This window comes from Streptopelia decaocto (genome assembly GCF_964273445.1).
Source record: "Streptopelia decaocto genome assembly, chromosome: 8".
In the NCBI taxonomy this organism is placed as follows: domain Eukaryota; kingdom Metazoa; phylum Chordata; class Aves; order Columbiformes; family Columbidae; genus Streptopelia; species Streptopelia decaocto.
Window position 1 is genome coordinate 14,246,595 of NC_138662.1, and position 23,022 is coordinate 14,269,616.

General features: G+C 44.9%; 1 protein-coding gene across 3 annotated transcripts in view; it reads right to left on the reverse strand.

Annotated features, from left to right (window-relative positions):
- Positions 1-343: 343 nt before the first annotated feature.
- SLC25A26 (solute carrier family 25 member 26) overlaps positions 344-23,022 on the reverse strand; it is an 81,434-nt gene continuing 58,755 nt past the window's right edge. For all 3 annotated transcript variants that reach the window (XM_082060384.1, XM_082060383.1, XM_082060382.1), the window contains 4 exons: positions 14,122-14,191; positions 6,376-6,440; positions 5,108-5,181; positions 344-591 (listed from right to left, as the gene is read on the reverse strand). In XM_082060384.1, the coding sequence (XP_081916510.1) occupies positions 495-591; positions 5,108-5,181; positions 6,376-6,440; positions 14,122-14,191 (306 nt within the window). In that variant the 3' untranslated portion in view covers positions 344-494. The remainder of the gene's footprint in view (positions 592-5,107; positions 5,182-6,375; positions 6,441-14,121; positions 14,192-23,022) is intronic.

Consider the following 23,022-nt stretch of genomic DNA (forward strand, 5'->3'; position numbering starts at 1 on the left):
TAGTTTCAGTGCTGTTGGAGGGCAGCGGGCTGTAACTCTATCGGCCCCTTCCCCGACCAGAAAACCCCTCCCTGTGTTATGAGGCAGGTGCCACTGAATTATGAAAACTCGCTTTATTTCAGCCTCTCCGCTCAGCCCACGATGCGGAGGTTTGCAAAACACTTCCCCTGCAGGAGTTCTAATAACTAATGCCTTTCTCAGCCACCGTAATTAGCTGTTTACCCCCCAAACATTGCTTTTTTGGCACGACTCTCTCACCATGAGCTCACTCACTTTCCATGCAGGGAAATTTCATGTTTGGGAAATTGGATTATTGGAGGATTTACTTTTCTTTAACAGTGAAAGTGGCTCTCAGCCTGCAGAACAGCTGCGAGGGGCGGCGGGAGGAAGGCGGCAGGAGGAAGGCGGCAGGAGGAGAGGAAGGCTGTGTTTGCCGGTGGACTCCTCCTCCAGCTCGGCAGCTTCTCCAGCTCTGCAGGACCGGCCAGGCTGGGTCAGAGCAGCAGCTGCCGGGTCTTCTCGTATGTCCCCAGGAAGATGAAGCCCCCCAGGCTGATGGCTGCCATCCGTGGGACAACACCTGCGAACAAGCTGAAAGGCAAAGGAAAGGCACTTTCAGAGGGTGAGCAGCGAGCAGATGCTGCACGGCTGGCTGCCGGAGCTTCGGAAAACAAAGACAGGAAAAATCCTCTCTTGCTGGTCTCTTTAATCCCACCCCACTGCTCACTGAAGGAACCTGTCTGGGCTTCCCTAACAGAGCACTCCCAAGCCGGGTGGTTTTTAACGCCTCTCCACGCTCCTCAGGTGCAGAAGCAAAGGTGCAGGAGGCTGCGAGCCGTGCTGTGGAGCTCAGACATATCCCCACAAAGGGCTGCAGGCAGATGGGATGTGTCCCATCCTCTGCTGCCCATCCAGCCTCGGCAGAGGGGCCCCCTCTCTCTGCCGGGAGCCCCCCACTACAGACAGCCCTGCTCACTGCAGCAGCTCGTTCCCAACAATATCCAACAGGGACCAGCAGGAAGGGAGCGGGAATGGCTGTGCATTCAGCTGCCATGATTTTTAGGTGCCTGATCCTAATAGCGAACAGGAAACTCGTGTAAAGCCAATTGCTCAACACATCTAAGCTCACAGTTGGTTTAACAACTTCAGGATAGGTCAATGTATCCTCCCAGAGGATCACAGGCTTACTTCATTGCAAGCCAGGATTAAACATTAGGCTAGAATCTGTTTGACATCCCCCCGCTGATCTATCGCACAACGAGAGCCCTTCGCAGCACGTTTGGCTTGCACTCCGTGGGGACACTGTCATCGGCTTCATCCAAACACGGCATGGACCCTTGTAGGAGCGTGTCCACAGTGGGACAAGGTGTAATTAATTCCTGGCGAGACAGGGCTGTGCAGGAGATGCCCACAATCCCAGGGCTGCTCAGAAGCTTTCCCCTCCTTGCCCGCGCTCGGCTACTCACGCTGCACCGGGGAAACCTCTGGCTGCAGTAACGCTGGTTTTTGTTGTAACGAGCTTTGCTAAGGAGCCTGGAGCACACAGGCAGATGGAAACATTTTATGGCTTTACTAGACAGCAATTGGGTCTATTACCATAATGACAGCTTTAAAACAGAGTAATTTGTACAAGGCATGTATGGACAGAGCGCTGATAGGGTAAATCCTGCGGTGCAGCATCGCTCTCGAAACACACACCATCCTTCTCCCACTGAATTAGGCAGCCCTTACCTCATTACAGGAGCAGTGGCAGACGCTCAGTTATAGAACAGCCCACTCGAGACACAGCTATTACACAAACGGGCAGATAACTGAGTTACGCAGAAGCTGCACCCCTGGCAACCTCTATTACTAACCATCACTTCCAAGAATCCTGGCCCTGCTGCCCCCAGTTTCCCTTTCCCACCTGCCGACCGTGGTCTCTCTGACCCACGCGTCCCCCTGGGCTCCCTTCTGCAGGCAGGGAGAGCTGCACAGCTCCAGGGCTGTCCTGAATCCAGAGCCGAGCTCTGCTGCAGGCCTGACGCAAACCGGTCCCTGCTGGGCCACACCTGCCCTCATCAGCAGATGAGATTAATTGTTTATTTTCTGCTGGCTCCATCAGAAACCCCTCTGGCGGGCACAGGTCTGCTGCCTATTTGTATTTGCTGTCTGTCAGCACAGATTCCACCTGGCACCCTGCCACTCCTCTCTCCATGGCTGTGTTTTCCCTTTTGCTTAAGCAATTCTCCCAGTTACTGGTCAGACCCAGCACCAAGGGCTGGGGGCTTCACCTCACCTTCTCATCACCAACATCTGCAATAAACACACAGCACATCAGTGACTGCAAGGACCAAACATGGGCTTCCAGGTACAGACACATCGCGCTCTCCCAAGCCGTGTGAGGAACGGCTCTGCAGGAGCCACAAATCTGCGAATCACGTTTAAATCCCAGAGCAAGGCCTGGCTGAAGGTGTTAAACCCGCACGGTGTACCCTCCCCAGCCATACGCACACCCTGCAGGGTGCAGCTCTTCATTTCAGGGTTCTCAGCCCATCAACACACCTAATCCCACAGTTCCAGCAGCAAAAGTGATGTCTTGGGGCAACAATTTGGCAACCCAGAGCAAACTCCTTCTCAACAGAGACTAACCAGGACCGCTGTCTAAAGTCACCCTTTATAACAGGTGCTGTGGTGCCTGGAGGCAGCAGAGAGGGACCAGTGCTGGAAAAGGTGCTGTGTGCTCAGCCACAAAACCTCCGCACTACGCTCCAGACCAAAGAGGTGGCCATGCTGAGAAAAATACCATTTTCATCTGACTACAGCTTTGCACTGAGCTCACTCCTGCGGGCAGCCTGTGTTTCACAAAGCAGCAAGCCCTGGGCACGGGAGCTGCTGTCACCACTCACCTCAGCGAGATGCAGCTCCGGAGAGCAGGGTGGTCCATGTCCACCCCGACCAGGATGCTCAGTCAAGGAACAGGACACCTGGTGCGAAGCACCAGCTCCGTTCCCATCTACACACAAGCTGCGACAAACCGTCTCACTGGATTTATCTAATAACTCTCGCCTTTCTCACCGGCCACTGTGAAGCTCCATCCACAGCTTTCAAAAGCCTCCACCTTCTTGTGTGAAAAGCAGCTGGACAAGAAGTAAACACGTTTTCATGCAAATGGCTTATCTGACGCACTGGCAAGAGTGAAGAGGCGCGTGGATCTGCTCACTCCATCCCCATCCCATCTCCCGCCCCAGGCCTGGCTCTCTCCGGACAGAAAGGGATGTGAAATTTCTTGGCGTGAAGCAGAGGGATTTACTAGGTGCAGACCAGGAAGCTGAGCCCTGCACTCTGGTTTTAATAAGGTGGCAATAAGCAATGCATCTTTCTGCCCTTAGAATTCCTCCTCTTCAAGCATGAGATTTATTAGAGGAGCCATAAATCATTTCATGTTGCAACTGGCCAAAAAAGCCTGACATTTTTATTGGTTTTGATTAATAGATTTATAATTGGCAGCAGGCATGGCAGCCTCTGCGTTTATTTTTCCCAAGACTTTCTTCCTTTTCCTTGCAGCTGATGCAGCTTGGCCTCCTTTACACGTTACTTTTTCTCCAAATCTCTTATTGTTTTGATTTCAATTGAATTGTGTTCCCTTTGGTCCTAGTCCACGGGTACTATCTTTAGGCAGTTTAATTTTGGGTTGTTTAGAAAAGGGCATTGCTGAAACACCCTGAAAAGAACACAAATATACATATTTATTTTCTGCTGTTAGCTGGGGAAAGGGCAAGGTTTCCCCAGCCAAATCCATGTCTCTTCACATCCTTCAGAGCTCAACTGCCACCAGCAGCATCCCAGCCACTTCCAAAACGTGCCCTAGAGTCCACCAAGCCACACAGGACCCAAAACTCATCCACCAATGGGTCACTTAATTATCTCAAAGAGCCAACCTGAGACAACCCATCTCTGAGCACTGCCGGGGGGCACAGCGGGACGTCTTCCTGCAATCGGTGTTCAGGAACTTCCTGCAATTTGTTTTGAATTATTTCCCACATGTGTAGAAAGAGGACTGAGCTTTTATTAGCTGGGCAAGCAGAGATCAGGTATTAAGAGAAAATCGTCTCCCACAAATCTGCAATGTGCATGCTGCTTCGAGCCAACAGTTTACAAGTGTTAGAACAGCACCCTGAAAGCATTGGCCACATCAAACGGATTAGAAACCTATGAGAAATTACAGTGAAAAGCCCCATGTAAAGCTTCCAAAAACCCTCCATTTCTCTCCCAGGCCAAGGGCAGGTGGGACAAAAGCCCCACCAAAGGAAGCGCAGGTTCAATCTCAGGAACCAGAGGAGCTGTTTAAGACATATATTCACTACAAGTGGCCAATACCTGGTATGACTCATGCACTAAAAAAGGGCAAGGTAGCGTAAATGAAACAGGTGCCTGTAAAAATCAGTGATCATTTATAAGCCTGTAAAACTTCAAAATGTTCTACAAACTCTAGCAGAGGACTTTTTGTTCACAATGCTGGTGAGAAGAGCAATTCGCTGTCTCAGGATGGGTAAATCAAGGTAACTAAGAGACTGGATTGACATCACCCCAAACTTCTACATTTGGTCAGAAGAAAGGCCAGAACATTTGCACACCCTGGTTACAGAAGGAAAGCAGCCAGAGAGCTGTGTGCGGCTGTCCAGGCCTACTCCTTGCACTCAAGTCTGTCTCAGAAAAATGGCATTTTTGCAACAAGTGCCTCACTGGAGAAATGCAAGTGGGCATGTGCTCAAGCCCAGACCTCATGGGAAGCTCAAAGGACAAGTCAGGGAGCACAGGGCTCCCTTCCTTCTGCTTCAGCTCATCCCTGCTGCTGGCACCATCCCAAATCCCCAATAACGTTTGTTTCTGTGCTCTTCCCTGCACGTTCCTCGCAGCCAGTGCTAAACCAAGGACACTAGACCTCCCCAGAGGAACCTTCTTGCTCCTAGCTACCGGAGAGCTGCTCCCTGGGCATGTGTAGAGCAATTAAAAGTCTTTTCTGTATGATAGGGTTTAAATACAAGCAGACTATCCCATCCTGTCCTGCCCCCCAATACACACAGACACACAACACCCGAGATGCGCTTCTGCAGAATGTCCTTACCCTGACAGGCCTTGTGTCCTCCAGACGTCACCAAGGGTGGCCAGAACATTCCCGCTCGCGTTGCTGGAACCAGCCTGCACCACAGAAAGAGAGAGATGGGAAACTGTTGGCAGAGAGGTCTAGTTATTTACTCAAAGCATCGACAAGCAACTTTGCTGCTCACTGCAAGAGGACAGCAGCCTTTAGATTTACTTAAAAATACATAAGTAGTGTATTACATGTGAGAATTGCCTCGAGTGCAAAAAAGAGCAAGCAGTAGGACTACAGGCAATTAAATTACATGTCGGATCTCATTAGTGTGAGACGACTAATGTAAAGATGCTGTTTGAATGGTTTGAGAACATCCCAACGCACCAGCATTCCCTTACCAACGCTGACCTGGTTGCTCAGGACAGCAGCAGACACAGATGAAATCAATTTCTTACAGTTTTATCGCAAGCACTATCCAAAGGCGAAGAAGCTGCACGAGATACACACCACAGCAACATGGTGACCACAGATGTGTGAGACTCGGCTGGGGAGGTGCATGTCACCAACAAAAAAACTGCCCCCATACTGAGGGACATGAGCAATAGAACAAAAAGCATCCACAGAACCTCTGGGATGCCTGACCTTTGCCAACACAACAGCTATTTTTGGGGCAGGAAAAGGCTTTAGGAATCTACCTGCTGAGGGCTTGTAGCTCTGGGGCTGCTGGGCTCTGCTCTGCATCAGCGAGATGATGACGGGAACACTAGACTTACTAGCAATTTCACTACTTACTAAACTTACTGTTTTTATAAAGCAATCTTCCTTCTCCCCTGGTTGGCAGATGTAAGCCATCACAAACTCCATGGCATAAAATTTTAGGACAGAAAATTCAGTGCCAGCCCTCCTCAGAAAAGACACACGCACACACATACTCAAGCCCAACAATTATCAGAACAACAGAGGAATAAATCCCTGATGGAAGTTTAACTTTGGGTGTCTGACTCTGCAAGGATTTTCTCCTAAAGACACTGCAGGAGACTCTGGAAGCCTGGCACAAACTTAAGCCCCTCTCAGACAGCTCTTTTGGGAAAGGACCACAAGAGCAATTCAAGGAAAGGAACACAACAATTTCATTAGTTCTGCATGTGGAACCTGTTCATATCTAACCTTTCCTTCAAGGACAAGAGCAGAAATCATTACTAATGGGTTCTGATTTTTAATTCTGTAATGCCCATAGAGAAACTGTGGAACTACCCAAGCCATTCACTGGTGTGTCTGCTGGCCTCCTTCACCCTTACCTTTGCCAACATAATTCTTGTCTTCGCTACATCGAGAGGTGTGGTGACTGCAGCTGCAAATCCACCTGAGCAAATTAAAATACCAAACACAAGTGAGACATTGTTAGGTGAATATGAATGCCACACTGCCTATAATTCCCATGGCTGTGGTCAACACTGCTCCATTATTAATGCCTACAGCATGTTTCTTCGCGCCAGAGTCCAGGTACATTTGTCAAAGGTCTGTACACAGAGTGTTTTATTCCTGTGTGTTGACTTAAGGAAACAGCTCTATACTAGTTAATTGTAAATCCAAACATCCCTGTTGAGATTACTGTCCTTTTGTTTTGAACTCTATACACATATGAACATATGAAGTTGGAAGGATAATGTTTTCAAACCTCTACAGACAAGTTTGAAAGGAAGAACCTGCTCGCTCATTTGAAAAGATGGGAGAATAAGCTCATCATACTGTGCTATGCCTTGCCAATTAATTCCAGCCATTCAAATGCTAGAAAGAGACGAAAGATGCTCTGCATCTGAGACACACACGCCACAGGGGCAAAGCTCTCCACAAGATACAGACAGGCTGGATCTGGACCTCAGCAGTCAGACCTGGGACTGTGTTTCAAGGAAAAACGATAAGCCAGTGTTTGGGCTGGAGCTCATCTCCAACAAACAAGATCAGCTCCATTTTGGAAAACAACAATGCAAAACTGCCCATGGGTCTTGGAAGTTGTCAGAAGTCTGGTGCCACGAGTGCCATTATCACCCCATGGGAATCTTTATTCTCCCTAATCACTCCCAAACTTCACCCTTGGAGCTCACCACTTGCACTTGGAGCAGCCAGCTCGGCTGCGGTTTTCCTCCTGAAAGACAGGAATCATCAGCTTAACCATCTGCACGTCTCACCCACAAATCTGTTTGTGTCTGTCTCCTTATTTTAACCCTGTGGTTACAGCCTGGCCTCTTGTGCTACCTAGGGACCAGCTTTGCTGCTTTTACTCCCAGAATCTTATTCCTTTTGCCTTATTTCCCCATCCTAAAAGTAAATCTAATCTTTCTCTCCCTCCTCTGTTCACAATATTTCAAGCAATTCATAATGAGGAAGAGCCAAAGTGAATGAAACTTTTAAAATGCAGGAGCAGCCCAGCAGTAAGTGAAGAAAGAAAAGGGGAGAAGAAAGGGGAGAAGAGAGAGACACTTGTTCTGAAATCTCTCTCTCTTCTTCCTCCTGTTTTTTTCCTCTGGAGCTTGTATAAATCCTGTATCTGCTACAGCAGGGAACAAAGTGACTCCGAAGTCTGAAGCCTACACAGTACCCAGGGAATAAGCTAAAAATAACCTATTTTCTGTTCCAAGTTTTATGGAATGTAGAAAAATTGATCTCTTTCTTTTCTTGGGAAGGGGAAAAAGCACTTCTTTTAAAATCTGTAAAGTAATGAAAAAAATCCAGCTTCCCCACTAGCTTGTGTTTTTACCTCCATCTCTCTCTCTCAACCACCTTGGCTTCAACATACTAAACCCCTGCTTTATGTAAGAAAGGAATCACACCAGCTGGTACCCTACACTGATTTCTTACAGTTAATTAAGGAATGTCCCATGACAGCGCAGGAGATGCAGGATCTCAAACAAGAATAGCAGGGAGGCTGAGTTAGTGAACAGCCCAAAACTCCGGGCTTAGGAGCAGCTTCTGCTCACATAAGTTCAGCCCATCTGGTTGACTCTGCCGGAAGCTTTCTAGCAGTGATACCTCACTAAAAAGCAGAAAAAGGGGTTGTACTCAAGAAGCCAAAGCAGAAACTATGAGTAAGTTAAACTAAATTCCATCCTGTTCTTGGACCTTCTTTAAGGTCAAAAATCTTTTTATTGTGAGCCAGTTTTTGAGTAAATGACCCAAAGGCTTTGAGAGAATGATCTGGTTAGAAACTTTGGTACTCATGTCAGCAATGTATTTTTAGAACAGTAAAAATAATCTCCATGGAAAATAGTGGCTTTTCAAGTCTGGATGTAGAAGCCCTTCCTTTGCCCACAGACCAAGATAAAATTAAACAGTGAACCACATGGCTATCAGGCCTGTATCAAGCAAAAAATCTCAATGCGTCACTCAGCTACAGAGTTGACAGCAACACTTTAGTCCCACTACCTTAGTTCCCTTATCAGATCCCAGTAATTTTTTTAAGCATTTGTTCCTATCAGTTTCTTATTGGTAGAAGGTTCAATTCTGGCTGATAGAGTGATAAGAACAAACACAATGTATCCTCATACAATGTTCTCAAATTCTTATCTGAAAGGTTTAATCAAAGCTGATTGGTTTTCATTTTTTTCCCCGGCTAACATCTGGATGTTTCAGACTCTTTCATCATTAACATTTCAATGTTTCTTTTTCCATCACTGGGAACTATTTGGTACAGATTTACCAATCAATTTAGAATGACAACAGCAACAATAAAATGCTTCATAAGCACAACAAGCGGCAGGATAGCGGCTAAATTAAATGCAAGTTTGTCTATGCTTGACAAAACAAAAGATTAAAGCTAGCATGTGTTGGGAACCGCATTTTATTGAAGGCAGCGAGTCTGACAAAATGAATGAGCTTCAGCCTTAACCCTAAATGTCCAAGATAATTTTAGAGTGACCTCTTCAACTTTAGTACACAGGTATCCAAGAAGAGGCCACAGCACTAGTGAGGTGCTGCTCACTCCCACCTACTGGAACCAGGTAAAGAGACTTAGAACTTCAGAATATTAATCTGTATCGGATTAATACAAGAGATACAAATCTGTACAACCAGAGTCCACTCATTCAAAATAGGAAGGCTGTGCACTGGACTGTCTAATACACAGTAAGGGCCAACAGATCTTTAAGTCACTCCTTTAGTCTATTCCTGCTGCCACTGAATTCTCCAAGAGCTGTCCCATAAGGCTGGAATCTGCTCAACTAGTCAGCAACCAGGAAAACCAGGTATCAAAGTATCAGGTGGACAAGAAAGACCCAGACACATCCAGCCTTACACTCATCATTCTGTCCTCTCTGTGGAGCTGACAAAGAGAAAAAGGCACCTTGTCAGGCAGTCTGTGCACACACAGACAGACTCACTCACCAATGCACTTATGCAGAAAGCTCCTTTCTCCCTTGCCCTAGAAGGATCTGGTGGTGACTTGGGCTCAGCAAGGAGGCATAAAGATGGATTTGCACGTGGGAGAAGGCTCTTAGCTTGTTAATACTTCTATCAGAGTGACAAACTCCTCTATTGGGAAAATAAAACTTCACGCAGTAGTGGAAAACTCATCACCTGTCTCCCAAGAAATTACAATGGACACGGTATATTCACACACGTCACTGAGTGGCTCAACTCTACCAAGCGCAGGGTGTTAAACAGAAAATCCCTCTGCTACTCACACTTTCCCAGTGACCAGCTCTTGATGGAAGTGTTAGTGACAGACATCTGCAGAGAATGATTGACCTTGACTTGGCAACAAGAATAAAAAGTCTTGAAGACTAAAGATATTCCCCAAGGTTCCTGCTGGCATTTCCTACCCTTTTTAGCTGTCATATGCAAATGAAAACTGAGAAGCATCAGAACAGAGTGAAATGTTTCACCTGAGAACAATAACATAACCTCAGAGTAAGGTGACTACCCGCAGAATTTGCTGCTAGTGCTATAGGAAAATGTTTCATGAGTTCTTTTGACACACTTCTCAAATAAGATCCTATGAAGGGAGGAAAACAAGTTCTTCAGTCTCCATATATATATATATATTACCCAGGACTGAATCCCAAATCCAGGTTGAAAAACTGAGTCACACAGGTCCAAACACTAAACCACACAGCATCCTCTTACACTGACTGATTTTCAAGTTCACAATCTTTTTCAGAACTCTTTTAATCAATCAGTTCTTATTTGAACTGTTATTGACATTATGTTAAATTTTTAAGAGGAAGTTTATTCTGGTCCTTTATCACTGTGGAAACACCAGCTGCCAATGGCAAAGTGACCCAAGAAAGAACCTCTTGGGATTTCAGCAGAAATACCAAGAAACAAAGCACTGCTCCTCCAGCGATTCATGTAGCTCAGGGTTAGAAGCACAACCCAAGCAGACACTGCAGGGAAATCTTTATAACTACTCAAAAATTTATTCAGAGCTATAGAGTTAAAGAGGCTTTTAGACACAGTGTGTAATCTTGTCAAAGCAGATTAGATCAAAACAAAAGTGATGGGAAGTCTTCCCTGCTAATGTGCAAAAAGCTCTCGTTAGTGCTTTATTATTCACTAGGCTTGCACCTCCATTCTTGGTGACTTTGTCACCACAGAGAATTAATTATTAATGTTAAGCCACACTTGTTTTTTACAGTAGGGAGAAAGAAGACATCTTTAACAGAGGCAATTTTCAATCACATTAAATGGACACTCAGGTTCTTTGACAAGCTGGAGCTGTCTCGCTGCTCCAGGGCAGCACTTTGCTTTCCCAACAGCTAATACCCCACGGCAGGATTTCCTTGTCACCGGTCCATGTCCATGGAGGACACAGGAAATCCACCCGTGGGCCAGCCTGCCCTGGTACGGTGCAGTGGTCCAGCCAGGCAGCCTAAGCCCAGAGAAGAGTCGAGCACAGAGTGCGGCCTCCACCAGGCCTGGCCTGCCCACAGCACGGGGACGTGCTTCCCTCTTCTACCTCCAGCATACCAAAGCCTGTGCCCAAATCTGAGCTGGTGTCCGAGCAGCTCAGACATCCTTAGGGAAGGTTTGGTTCAAACACAAGCTCAGGCTTAAAATTTTGTGTAGCTCTACCCTTGGGTTCCTCCTTATCGGCTGCTCAGATATCACCTTTTCTCACTCCCTGACTGCTCCAAAGAGACACCAGAGATGGTGATAAAGCTGGACAAGGCCTACAGGGATTAAATTATTAACAGATGAGACAAAGAGGATTCCAAATTGCTGATATTTATGCTCATGCCTATTACATTTCTACAAAAAGCCCACAGATCGCATACATACATCTAACATGTGCACTCAACAAAGAGGAGTCGGGCCTCTCCCAACACTTTGGCTGAAATTGCTGCCATTTCACAGGTGCTGAGGACGGAATTCAATAGATTGTTGCTCTTTGTTCTGTCTTTGCCAAATAATTGATTATGACTTAGCTAGGCACTAACCAACGCACACAGGGAAACAAACAGAAGCCAAATAGGACTTTTCGTACAGTTTGTTTGTGCTTATTACCCTGCCCCATCGGGATATCTAACATATTTTTAGAAGAGCATGTCTGTGTGATTTCACCACCCCACTACTACCACGGTGGCATTTCAAAGCATCACTGCATTTAGAAGTTGTTTTTTTTTGGAAAAATCTTCTCCTTTTAAGGTTTATAACATGATGATTTTACATCACTCAGATGCATACGTCCATTTTCTTTTATTCACAGGGTACTGGTGGTGTTTTCATAATTTTTGTTTTAGAGTGAAAAGAAAGGGATAAAATTTTGTCTGTTGTTTTCTTCCCTTATTTGAAGCTGTATGTAGGCAGTTAATAATTTTTAACCATTCTTCAGAAAGTGGGAAATTATTTTTCCAATGCCTCCATTTAGAAAAAAAGGCTAAATATTTTCACTGAAACAGTACTGGATTAGATCAATACAGGGCCTGCCTGTTATGTGTCTGCAGAGGCAATGGAGATGGAAGGTTCCCATCCGAAACCAGTTTAACCTTGTGAGTTTTGAAGCAGGTCCTCAAAGGACACATGAAAAAAGGAAGTTTAAAATACTACTGGTGAAAAGGAAAGAATAGGGAAACAACAGAGAAGGAAAACCAGGCTGGACAAAGTGAAGCTGGAAGGATGACCCAGAAAATACATATCATCACCAGTTACAACATGATCTACAAACTAGGACTCCAGTTCTGCAAAGATTTATGCTTGGGGAATAAAGCCTATGAAGACAGCTGGGCTGAACATTTCCCACCACCATGGAGCTGGAAGTCCCGGTACCATTCCAGGACCCACTGTCTCCTCCAGCACAAAGTGCTGGGTCTCCCCACCGTCTGCCAAAGGGGAAGGAATTGTCCATGCACAACTGCGCCTCTGGACGCTCCCTCTGCAACATTTCTGCTGGAAAGTAAGCACATACTACTGAACATCCATCAAAGAGTAGTGAGTCCAAGCACAGCTGGTCAGAATCAAGAAATATAGAGAAGGAAATGGAGGAACTGGGCTAAATTTCCAGCTGAGGTACCAAATTGGACTTCAGGAAATTACTCCTCAAGGCCTTGGGTAAATCAGATAACCTTTCCAGCTCTCTGAACATGCCTGAACACAGTATTTGTATCAATCTGACTGTAAAGAAATCAACAGAGCTAAATTAATGATCCTCTATCACACCTGCAGACCTACAGATTGCATTTTAAAGCATGTTTAGCCTGATAGCTTGGTTTCTTTCAAAACAAAAATGAATCATATGCTCCAATTGCTCTGATTTTCTTTGCAATAATTTGATGAAGTCAGTGTAAAATCCAACAGTAGACCAAATTTTAAGCAAAATAAAATCCCTTCCCATCACATAAACATGGAAAATTCAGTTGGACAAGGCCACAAGAGATCATCTAAAATATCCCCACTGACCCAAAATGAAATCAATTCTAATTAAACCATTCCCTCACAGCTCACATGCCCCATCTACTAAAGTGTGTGCAGTTTCAGCCAGGCACCCTTTCTCAGTCATGCAGTTATAGCACCCAGCAAAACGAAGCCACAGCCTCTGCTGGAATTCTGCTGCTATTAATACTTCAGTTCCCTTAACAGGCCGTATTTTTAAAAAATTACATACAACGTAATGGCTCTGATTTTGTAAGTCATCAAAGAACAAGCTTTGCTTTTGGTAATCTCTATTTCAAGAAATGCTATAATTTCTCTTTAAACAGGACTTATTTTTTCCACACATTCTGTTACTTGTTTGGAATCTCAAAATGTATTTTAGCTCCTTGGGGTAAAGCTCTGGCTATCCATCTCTTAACTACTAATCTGTTTTTTCTATTAAGACAGTTGAGTCTCTCCTCCCTCAAACTTGTCAGCTATACTGATGAGTCATTAATTGATTCTTTTTTTCCTCCCTTATTTTTGAAACAACTACAGTAGGCTAAAATCAAGCAAGCCTACTGAAGAATTCAATTAACTTCTGGCTTGTTTGGTAATAAATAGTGCAGCATTGTATTCTGCCACTCCGTATTCTTGTTCTAATGTCTGGAGATTGCCCAGATGTTTCGTCCTCCATATTTTCTTTTTGCCACGGAAGGCTTTTGCCTCCGGGCTGAGCAGCACAAGCCTCTGCTCTCCTGACTCCAGTTAATCTACACGGCTGTCAGAGCTGTCACATGAATGGTGAATCACGGCCTCTCGCTGCAATCACTTCGGGCCCTGGGGAAGCGCTCGGAGCAGACAGCTGCACAAACCCCCCACCCAAGCAAAGTTTCTCCTGGATGAGGGTTTTACAAATCAACTTTGAAATAATCGCAAAGCCTGAGTGACAGGCCCCTGGTTTTTAAATAACAGAAATTTGTCAAAAACAAATTGGTTGTCTTTCAAACAGACACCCTGTTTGAGTCTTTTTTTTCCCCTTTCCTTTGCTGACTTTCCTATTTCCAAACAACAACTGGATCCGTTTTCTTCTAAACAAACTTGAATTACAAAGGAATGTTGTTCTGCTATACTTAATAGATTTGCACATTTTTCTTTCTTCTTTAGTGTTTCCCAGTATAACATATAATCCTTTGCACCTGCAAAAGCTCCACAGACTGCTGACTGCCAAGAATCCACCACGTGACCCTGCTTCCATGACCAGAGATCCTGTGTTTAAAGAGAAAGGAAAATAAAAAGTTATTAAATGTTTGAATCTATCCGATCCCCATGTGAGTTAACTCTGAGGATGGGAACTTAAGTGAAAAGCTATTTTTGTGGCATTTTTCAGTGATGTAATAAGCGATTTTTCCCAAGGAACTTGTGTACTTGAAAAAGCAGATGGAGTGAGAAAGATGTCTGGAACTGAGGAGGGCTCAAAGCAAATTGCTTTCAGAGGTTTCATATGTATGTATTTAAGCCTGTGGCCATGCAACTTTGCAAATATTCTGTGAATTTATTTTCTTTTTGGCAGATAAAACAGTGCAAAGCAAAACACCAAACGGGGGGACAGCATGCAAGAACTATTATCAGTTCAGCCCAGATGTACCAAATACTCCCCTTTAAAACGAACAATACCCAGCACAGCGAGAGTCCTGTTTGCCCCTCTACTTTTCTTAAACCTACTCTTCCTCTCACACCCCCCAAAAAACCCCATCATTAAGAAATTACTCTTATCACTCCCATTATATCCCAAAGCAGGTGTGTCTCTGTTTTTCACTTGGCATCATTAGGGACCACACACCCTTCTCCTCCCCACTACTCCCACACACCGTGCTCCCCTCCATTTAACTCACAGCATCATTAAACACGCACATTTAAAAACACCACCAAGAATGGCGCCTTCTAAAAAACACATTTCAAGAACCACGTCAAACATTTTGATGAGTAGGATCAGTATCAGCAATGAAAGCCAAGGCATGTGGGATAATTTTATTATGCCAGCTACGGTCACTGTGTTCTTTCCTCTTCCACCCTGTTCCATCACCACTTCCCCATCTCCTGAAATGCTTAACATTGGAAGTCCTCTGGAGGAGAGGTTTCTAGTTTATGATGTGAGATCCAGTGCTGAGCAAAAGGCATGGAATCTACCACTCTTCTGAGGCCTACCGCAGAGAAATCAGTAATTCTATTTTATGGCTGTGGCACTATCTCATTCTTTTTAAAGCCATATTACTTCTATACTATAAAATTGTCTTCAAAGCAACCTGATAGCTGTGCTAGGCTGAGAGATTGTTCTCAGGCTCCTGGTCGGCAGTGCAGCCACTTCCCATCGAGGCACGACAACCCATTTCCCTCATTTGCTGACTCTTCATTTAGCACAGTGGCCTTGTGACTTGCTTCTTCCATCTTGGCTGGTGGTTATATTTCAGTTGAATGTTTTAAAAATCAAACTGTTCAAGCAACAATGGCCAGCCACAATGTTGCTTGGTATCCTGCCATAGCTAAATAGCTGCAGCTCTGCTGTAAAAAAGCACTAAAGGGATTTCAGTCTCTTTAATGCTAGCCATTCTTTTCCTGGTGTTTTCAGTATGGGTTTTTATTCTGCTGTCACCCGCAGCAGAAACTGATTTTCATCTCAGAAATAAATAAATAAGGATTCATAATTCTTCAAACCAGTATGACGCTTTTCTGGAAGAACTTAGGCTCTTTGGACACGCAGTTTTCTTCCATGCTGGATGAAGGACGTGTGCCCCCTAAGACAAAAGGTGCAGAAGCTTTCCAGAGCATCTAGGCATTGCCAAAGCACAAATCCCGCCCTCAAAACCCATTTTCAAAACAATTCAGGTGCTTAAGAAACCTCAAACTGAAAGTCTGGGTTTAGAAACTTAACTTCTGGAGCCACTTGATAAAAACAGAATTACTGTATTTTTTCATTAAATGTTCTCCAAACATCTATACATCTACAACTAAACCCAAAAAGCCAGACATTACTTCTGATATGCAAAAAACCACTACGGAAAATCTGCTGGAGGACTAAGAGGAAAACCAGCACATTAATACAGATGTTCATGGCTTTGCCAGAAGCCCAGCCTATTCTCAGTCATGATGGGGTTTTATGTTAATGACATTGTCCAAAGAAGTAGGAAAAGGTCATTCTCACTTCTTGGCATGTAGCTCTGCAATCTGGTTTCTGATAAAGCCTGGCTTCCCAGTACAGTTCTGCACAAAAAGCCTTTGCCAAGCAGGGCAAACGGTGATGAATTCCCATCCGTTATGCCTGCAAATTGACAACAGGTATTTGCAACAGTCAAGCAATACAGAAAATGGTTCAGAAGGGTGGAGCCAGGAACAGTTCAATTAAATTAGGGAAAAGGAGAATTGAGGCTGGAGAACAGGAAGAAAATTCCCCAACAGTGAGGTCTAGTGAACAGCAGAGCCAGCCTCCCCAGGGAGGAGAGGAAAGCCCTCTCCTTCGAGTCATTTAAAAATAGACCGGAGAAGGCACTCCAGACTGTACTGTGGGGAATAATCCTGCGTTGGCAAGGGTAGGGTGAGATGACTTCATGCATTTCTTTCCATCTCTGATTTCGGTGATTCACCCAGAGCTCCAAACCTGAATACGCAGAATAGCAAGACAGAAGTGGGGCAGGAGGACATCATCCCGGAGGAAGCTGGGGGAACAAGTACCACAGGGCCAAGAAGACCAGCAGGACTCCAACCCAAATTCTCTCTAACCACACTCACACGGCGGGCCAAGCTGATGTGCTAAAGGTCACACGTTTTCTCTCACAGCCCACAAACCCACCAATTGACAGGGCTCTGCAGTATGTTGGGCTTGCAAGTTCTTCAGGAACACTTGCCTTTGTGCTGTATCGAGCATGTTTTTAACAGTACTAATACAGGGCAAAGCACAGAACCTATTAGAGGCTTGCAGATATAGGTAATAACATCACTGTAAAACCAGGGCCTTGCTCCTGGAAAGAAATACAGGGTCCACACACATATACCCAAAACACCAACTATGGACAGAATCGCTAGCTATTTGCAGGGATACAGTGTCCAGATCATGCTCTGCAATCCTACATGCTGCACAAATTCAGAAGAGTCACTTCCACTCCGGGGATAACAGAGAGAGCTCAGGTCATGCACAAAAGCGAGTGTCAGAGGCCGGCTCAGAGCCCGCGGGTCACAGCTCCCTGCTCAGGGACTGCCCAGCAGGACAGAAGCACCCGTGTAATGCCTGCAGAAGCCCTGCAGCTACACTGCTTTTCCTACACATGCTCTTTCAATATAAAACATACACCAGGAATCATGAGCAACATGACTGCAACGATTGGATCAGTCTGGTTTCCCCGTCACCAAACGGCTCCTACCTGCTCACACTGTGCTCCTCCTGCAGAAGGCAGCAGGAGATAGCCAGACTTTTCCAGGGCAATACCCATTCCCACCAGTATTCACAGCCCAGGAAAGAAAACGACAAGGAGCACATTACATGAAAGCGGGCCGCCATGCCAAGCCTGTGTCATGTGTATTCTATTAAGCTAAAGGCTGAATAGAAGACTTTGTTTTCCACTTCAAAGGACCCCATCCCAATCTCTCGCTCTTCCCTTATGAATAACAAATTGGAAATAAATCTTCTGGCTGAAGCGCATGGAAATTCATACATTTGGGGCCCTCTGCAGCTTCCCAGCTCAATCACATGCTAATTTTTTTTGTAAACACTTTTATGTGATATATATGTAAATCTCGCTGTGCATTGCTGCACCATGTAAAGCAATACAGCCGGTGTATCCTCAAGGGATGGGACACAGTGGGAAGCCTGAATGCAGATTTCCAATTATTCACAGGGATAATGTTCGCAGAGAAGGCTCAAGTTTTATATGTGGGCAGAACCTCACTTTTCTTCCTAACCAGCCCATTTCATGCTGTCCCATAGGCCAGTGTCCTCTGCTTCTTGCCACAAACACTATTTAGCTCTTTTGATACTGAGAATACAAGGACACCCCATTTTGCTGGGCAGAAGGCACACTGGAAAAGTCTCTCTTGGGATATACCAAAGGCCTTTCAATCTAAAAAACAAATCTTTGACTAGTTCACACAACTCCTTACCTCTGCGTGCCTGTCACCTTTGCCTTGTGTTTGTGGTAAAGGTTTGGGGCAGAGGTCAACTGTCAGTTTTGTGCTGGATCTTGGTCTATATTCAGAACATCCAAGCTGTGGTGATCCTGGCAAAGCGCAACACTCGCACCTCTCTCAAACCTGATGACCAGAACAACATCCCAAATGCTGCAGGAAGCATCACGGAGAATGAGACACCTCTGCCATGGCCTTGCTAGTCTTCAGGCGCCAAGACACAAGCAGACTTCAAGGCATAGACTGAACTTGAGGCCTGCAGCTGAGTAAATATTACAATTCACTCCAATGATAAGCATCTGTAGTATTTCTACGTACCCCTCTGTTCAAGGCAGTGTTCAACTTCATGATAACAGAGAGGAGAAAAACCTCTCTAAATTAATCACATAGATTTGTGCGACTGTACAGTCCTGCAGACTGAGGAAAGAAAAGCAATTCTCACGCTTGTCTTTGCTACTAGGTATTTTACTTGCAACGTGGCATTCTGCATGGCTGATCCTTACAGATGCATGGCACATTAGCTACAGGAGAAGCAAAAAATTCATAAGCTGATTGCAGTTTCTATACATAAAGTCAAAAAGCATAAAGCCAAACATCCTCCCAAGTGAATTTTATGTGCTTATGTGCAGCATATGTGCAATACATGTGCAGTACATGTGTATATTATCTTGCAGGAAACATGCAAGCCCAAACATGGGAAAAATTCAATGATCTAAGTTCACTGTTGACATAAAAGTTGAGACTCTATTCACACTAATAGAGTTGTGCTCACTTATGCTCGTACTGAATTTGGCACTAGAATTAAACCCACACAAATCCTACATAAATTGAGAGAAAGAGAACAAAAGTCAGCCTACATTCAACAGCGTATTTTTCATGTTAAAAGCTTTTCATTCCCTTTTTCTCCCCATGTAATACTGCATTGATGTCTGTGATCCATTTGGATGTAAATCAAAATGGATGTGCTAAAAGCCTGGTTAAAGAAAATGTCTTCGAAACCATGTTTCCATGGCAAGGCAGAACATAATATGCCAGCTACGCTCAGTTTCCATGGCACAAAGGTCCATATATGCCTGGGGAGGAAAATGCACTTCTGAAAAATCACTTCAAAGTTAGGACAGCTTTCCTTAAGCATCTGCACTGCTACTGCCTGCTAATAAATCTGTGCTTCATACAGGCTTGTGTGAATAAATTACATGGAAAAACTACATGAGTCTTTTAAGGTTCTTCAGCAAGAAGCAAGTATCTGAATCAAATGGTGAGCCCTCTATGTTGATTACGTCTATATTCTACCAGACACCATTGGCATCAGCAACTTCCAGAGAACTGCTTGTGGTCTAGGCATGACCAAGAGCATCACAATCTGGCTCTGTATCTACAGACTGCGTGAGCCTGTTCTACTCCTGCCGTTTTAAATGCTGCATTGATGAGCCCAGACCATCTGACTTTCTCAAACGTGTCTGCAGTGCTGTAAGTAAGGATTGCATTTGTTTCTTTCTCTTTGGTGCAGATGGCATACAGCATTCCTTCAACTGTGCTTGGAGAGTGTGTGAATGACACTTACTGTGACACTAATAAAGCTACGGCTGTTTGCTGAACAGCTGTTGGGTACATTGTTCTTTTGTGAGAAAAATGCAGCCGTTATGCTAATGGCATGCACACGCCACATTGGCCGCAAGTTACATCACGCCTTGAAACGGCACCATGGAAATCTGTTTTCCTGATACAGCACCTAAGCAAATGGCAGACACGTTAGCGTTATTTAATGGTTAGGGCTTAATCCCTAAATCAGCCCGATCGTTACTCAAAGACGGAGCGAGGTATGGTAGAACACTTACACTGCCTGCAAGGAAATGGGTTTAAAGTTGGGCCTGGGTTTCATTTACTCTTATATGCAGCTGAGCACAGCAGAAAAGAAATACTAGACTGCTTCTCCAGCAAAAAAGGAAAGCTGTCACCTACCTATAGAGCAGGAAAAGCCATTTTAGGCCAAGTTTGGCTACATTCCTCTATTTTCTACTTACCCTGTTAAACAGCAACAGATTTGATTGTAAATTTTAGGAGGGAAATAGCATGTGGTTTATTGTTTCAATGGTCAAGTTATAAACACATATTACTGCTGAGAACCTCAGCTGCCTGGGCAGAAGCATTCTGTATACTTTTCATTCATATTAACTTTAAAAATCAGGTGCAATGAGCTCCAACCAAGATTAGAGTCCTCGCCCTCCATGGAAACTCCCCAAGCAGTCTTTGCACAGCACGCTTCAAGAGACGTCTCAAAGGCATGTCTGCACTGACAGCTACAAGCAAGGCTGAGCCCACCCTCAAACCAGGATTATTCACACACTATGCTGTCTATACCAGTCCCCACAAACTGAGCTCTCTGGAGGTCCAACTAGCAGAACCAAGCAAACAAGTACATGGCCAATGCCTTCATGTAGATCTTTAGTCCAGTCTACCAGGAGTTTTCCCAAGCTCTGTTCCTCTAAACACGACTGCCTTGTGCCTGGGGCGACAGCTGAGCCTGAACACAATAAAAGGGACTGAAGGAAGTGTAAGCCAAATCCCATGCCTGCTCTCCATCACGTGGGCAGAGCTCAGTTTAGGAACAACATGGGGAACTTCTGATCCAACCAAACTTCTGCTGCTCAGCCTCACAGGTGAATAGCTGGACTCTCCCATTCTCTTTACTGCACTGTCCTGCTTATTTCACAGGGTGGAAAAGAGCCTGTGCATATTCTTCAAACCATTGTCTCTTTCTGAAGCCATGAAAGCATTCCTCTGCTTGTTCAGCACCTTACACCACTATCTCATAACCACCATAGCCATTACAAACTCCCACAAGAGGGACCTGCCTGTGTATCTCACCTCCATATCTCTAGCGATTGCCTCTGAAGGTCCAACCAAATATCTCTCCTTATAAAACACCTGTTAATTGGTAAGACTTACAGAGCTGAGAGAATTGTATTATTGCTAAAGCCAATGACAAAGAAAAAACACATGGGCTCACTGTAGGTTTTGCCCAGCACCAAGATAAAAAGAGGGAAATCTGGGCCCCACTGAGTGCCAGAAGAGCCAGGACATCACCTTGAGCCTGGTCAGCCCAAGGTTTTTATCTTTCCTTGCAGGTGCTGGGCCCATGGAGCAGCACAGTCAGTGCCAGCCCTCCCAGAGAGGCTGTGTGTGCAAGAGCAGGACTCGCTGGCACACACGCTCTGCAGGGTGAAGGCAGCCGGACCCTGACGTTATACAGTCTTAGCAATGACCAAGTGTCTCATCTCAGAATCAGACCTGTCTAATGAAAAAGACAAAAGGTTCCCAGGATAGTAGGTTTGTTTTCCCTCCTTAAAAAAACAACCAACCAACCAAAGAACCCCTTATTTTTCAAGTCTACTCATTTGAGAACTATTTCCTCCTGCCCTGCCTGTTCCTTCTCTCCTCACTGGCTACCAGAGCCTTTTCTCCAGACATATAATACATTTGGTCTATAAAGAGAGCATTCTCCATGTACAGCTGTGTTGGAGTAACTCTCAGAGGCTCTGAAGTGCAGCCAACATGCAGAAATATAAAACCCAAGAGGACTGAGTCTTGTTTCACCTGAGATGGGTTTATCTTACAGCGCTGTTCTCCAAGGGAGCGGACCATTTCCACTCAGACGTAAGCAGCAGGCACTTTTGACAAGATGTTTCTGGACTCGAACATAACCAGAGGCTCCTGATTTTGTGGGGTTTTTTAAAACTCTGTTTTGTTGGGGGGGGGGGGGGGGGGGGAAGGATGCTTTGCATTTCTGTCGTATGAATAGAGCAGAATAGAAGATCACACAGAAGGGATGAACTTCAGTGTCACACTCATCTGAGCGGAGATGACATAGCCCTGGCAGCAGGTGAGAGCCAGAGCTGCGCCAGGCTCCCTGGAACCCACAACAACTTCATGCCAAATATGCAGCCCTGTAATTTGAAATTCCCACAATGAAGAACACATATACAGTATTTCAAAACTGAGTTATAGAGGCACCCTGGAAGTTCCAAGGCAGCCTACAGAGGGGCTGTATCTTACAATGTTATTCCAAAACTTGAACTAATAAGGAAGGCATTGGGCTCAGGAGGCACTGGAGAAGCACACAACTATGTTCTGCTGCCGGTCTTCAAGGCCAGCTGGCTTTGAGATGGGATCAGAAGCACTAACCCCACCTAAAAGAACCTAAACCTGATCAAACTGCCACAGTGCTAATCAGCCACGGTGCTCCTCTGAGGGCTGGTGGAGTCAACGAAATATGAAATGCCCCTTCTTGCCCTGAACTCTGAGGAGACTTCAAAATTGTTTTAGCTGTAAGGTTAAAAAGACAGAGAAGCACTACATTAACTCACCCTAGTAGAGAATTACAATCTCTGTCCTGATATCTGATTCTTCATAGCACAGTTTCCTTCTCCCCTTTGGTTTGTATCAATAATTTGCACCTAACTCAAAATATGGAAAAATTAAGAATTGGGAAGAGAACGGACATTAGGCGTACAATATAGCATTGGATGCTACCTACATTCAAAAAAATGAGGGTTTTTTGTTGTTGTTTTTGTTTGTTTTTTATTAAAATCACCATCATTTCTTTACTGTCGTTTCTTGAGTCACTGTGATCCAAGAAATTAGTCTATTGACTCTTTCTAAACTGTGTGTTCACCTGAGCAATTCGAAGAAAAGCCACTATTTCAAGCGGTATCTATTCCATGCTAATTACTGCAATACCCCTTTTCCAGCACACACAGTGTAGGTAACCTTATAGTTCAGTAATCTGTACAATCTTCTTCTTAGTTTAGTGCACGATATCGAAGTTTACTCTCCTATAGGACAATTAGTCTACATTCACAGACAGAAGAAAGCTGTGCACATAAATATGTGGCTAAAGTCCACTGAAAGCATAAAGAATAATC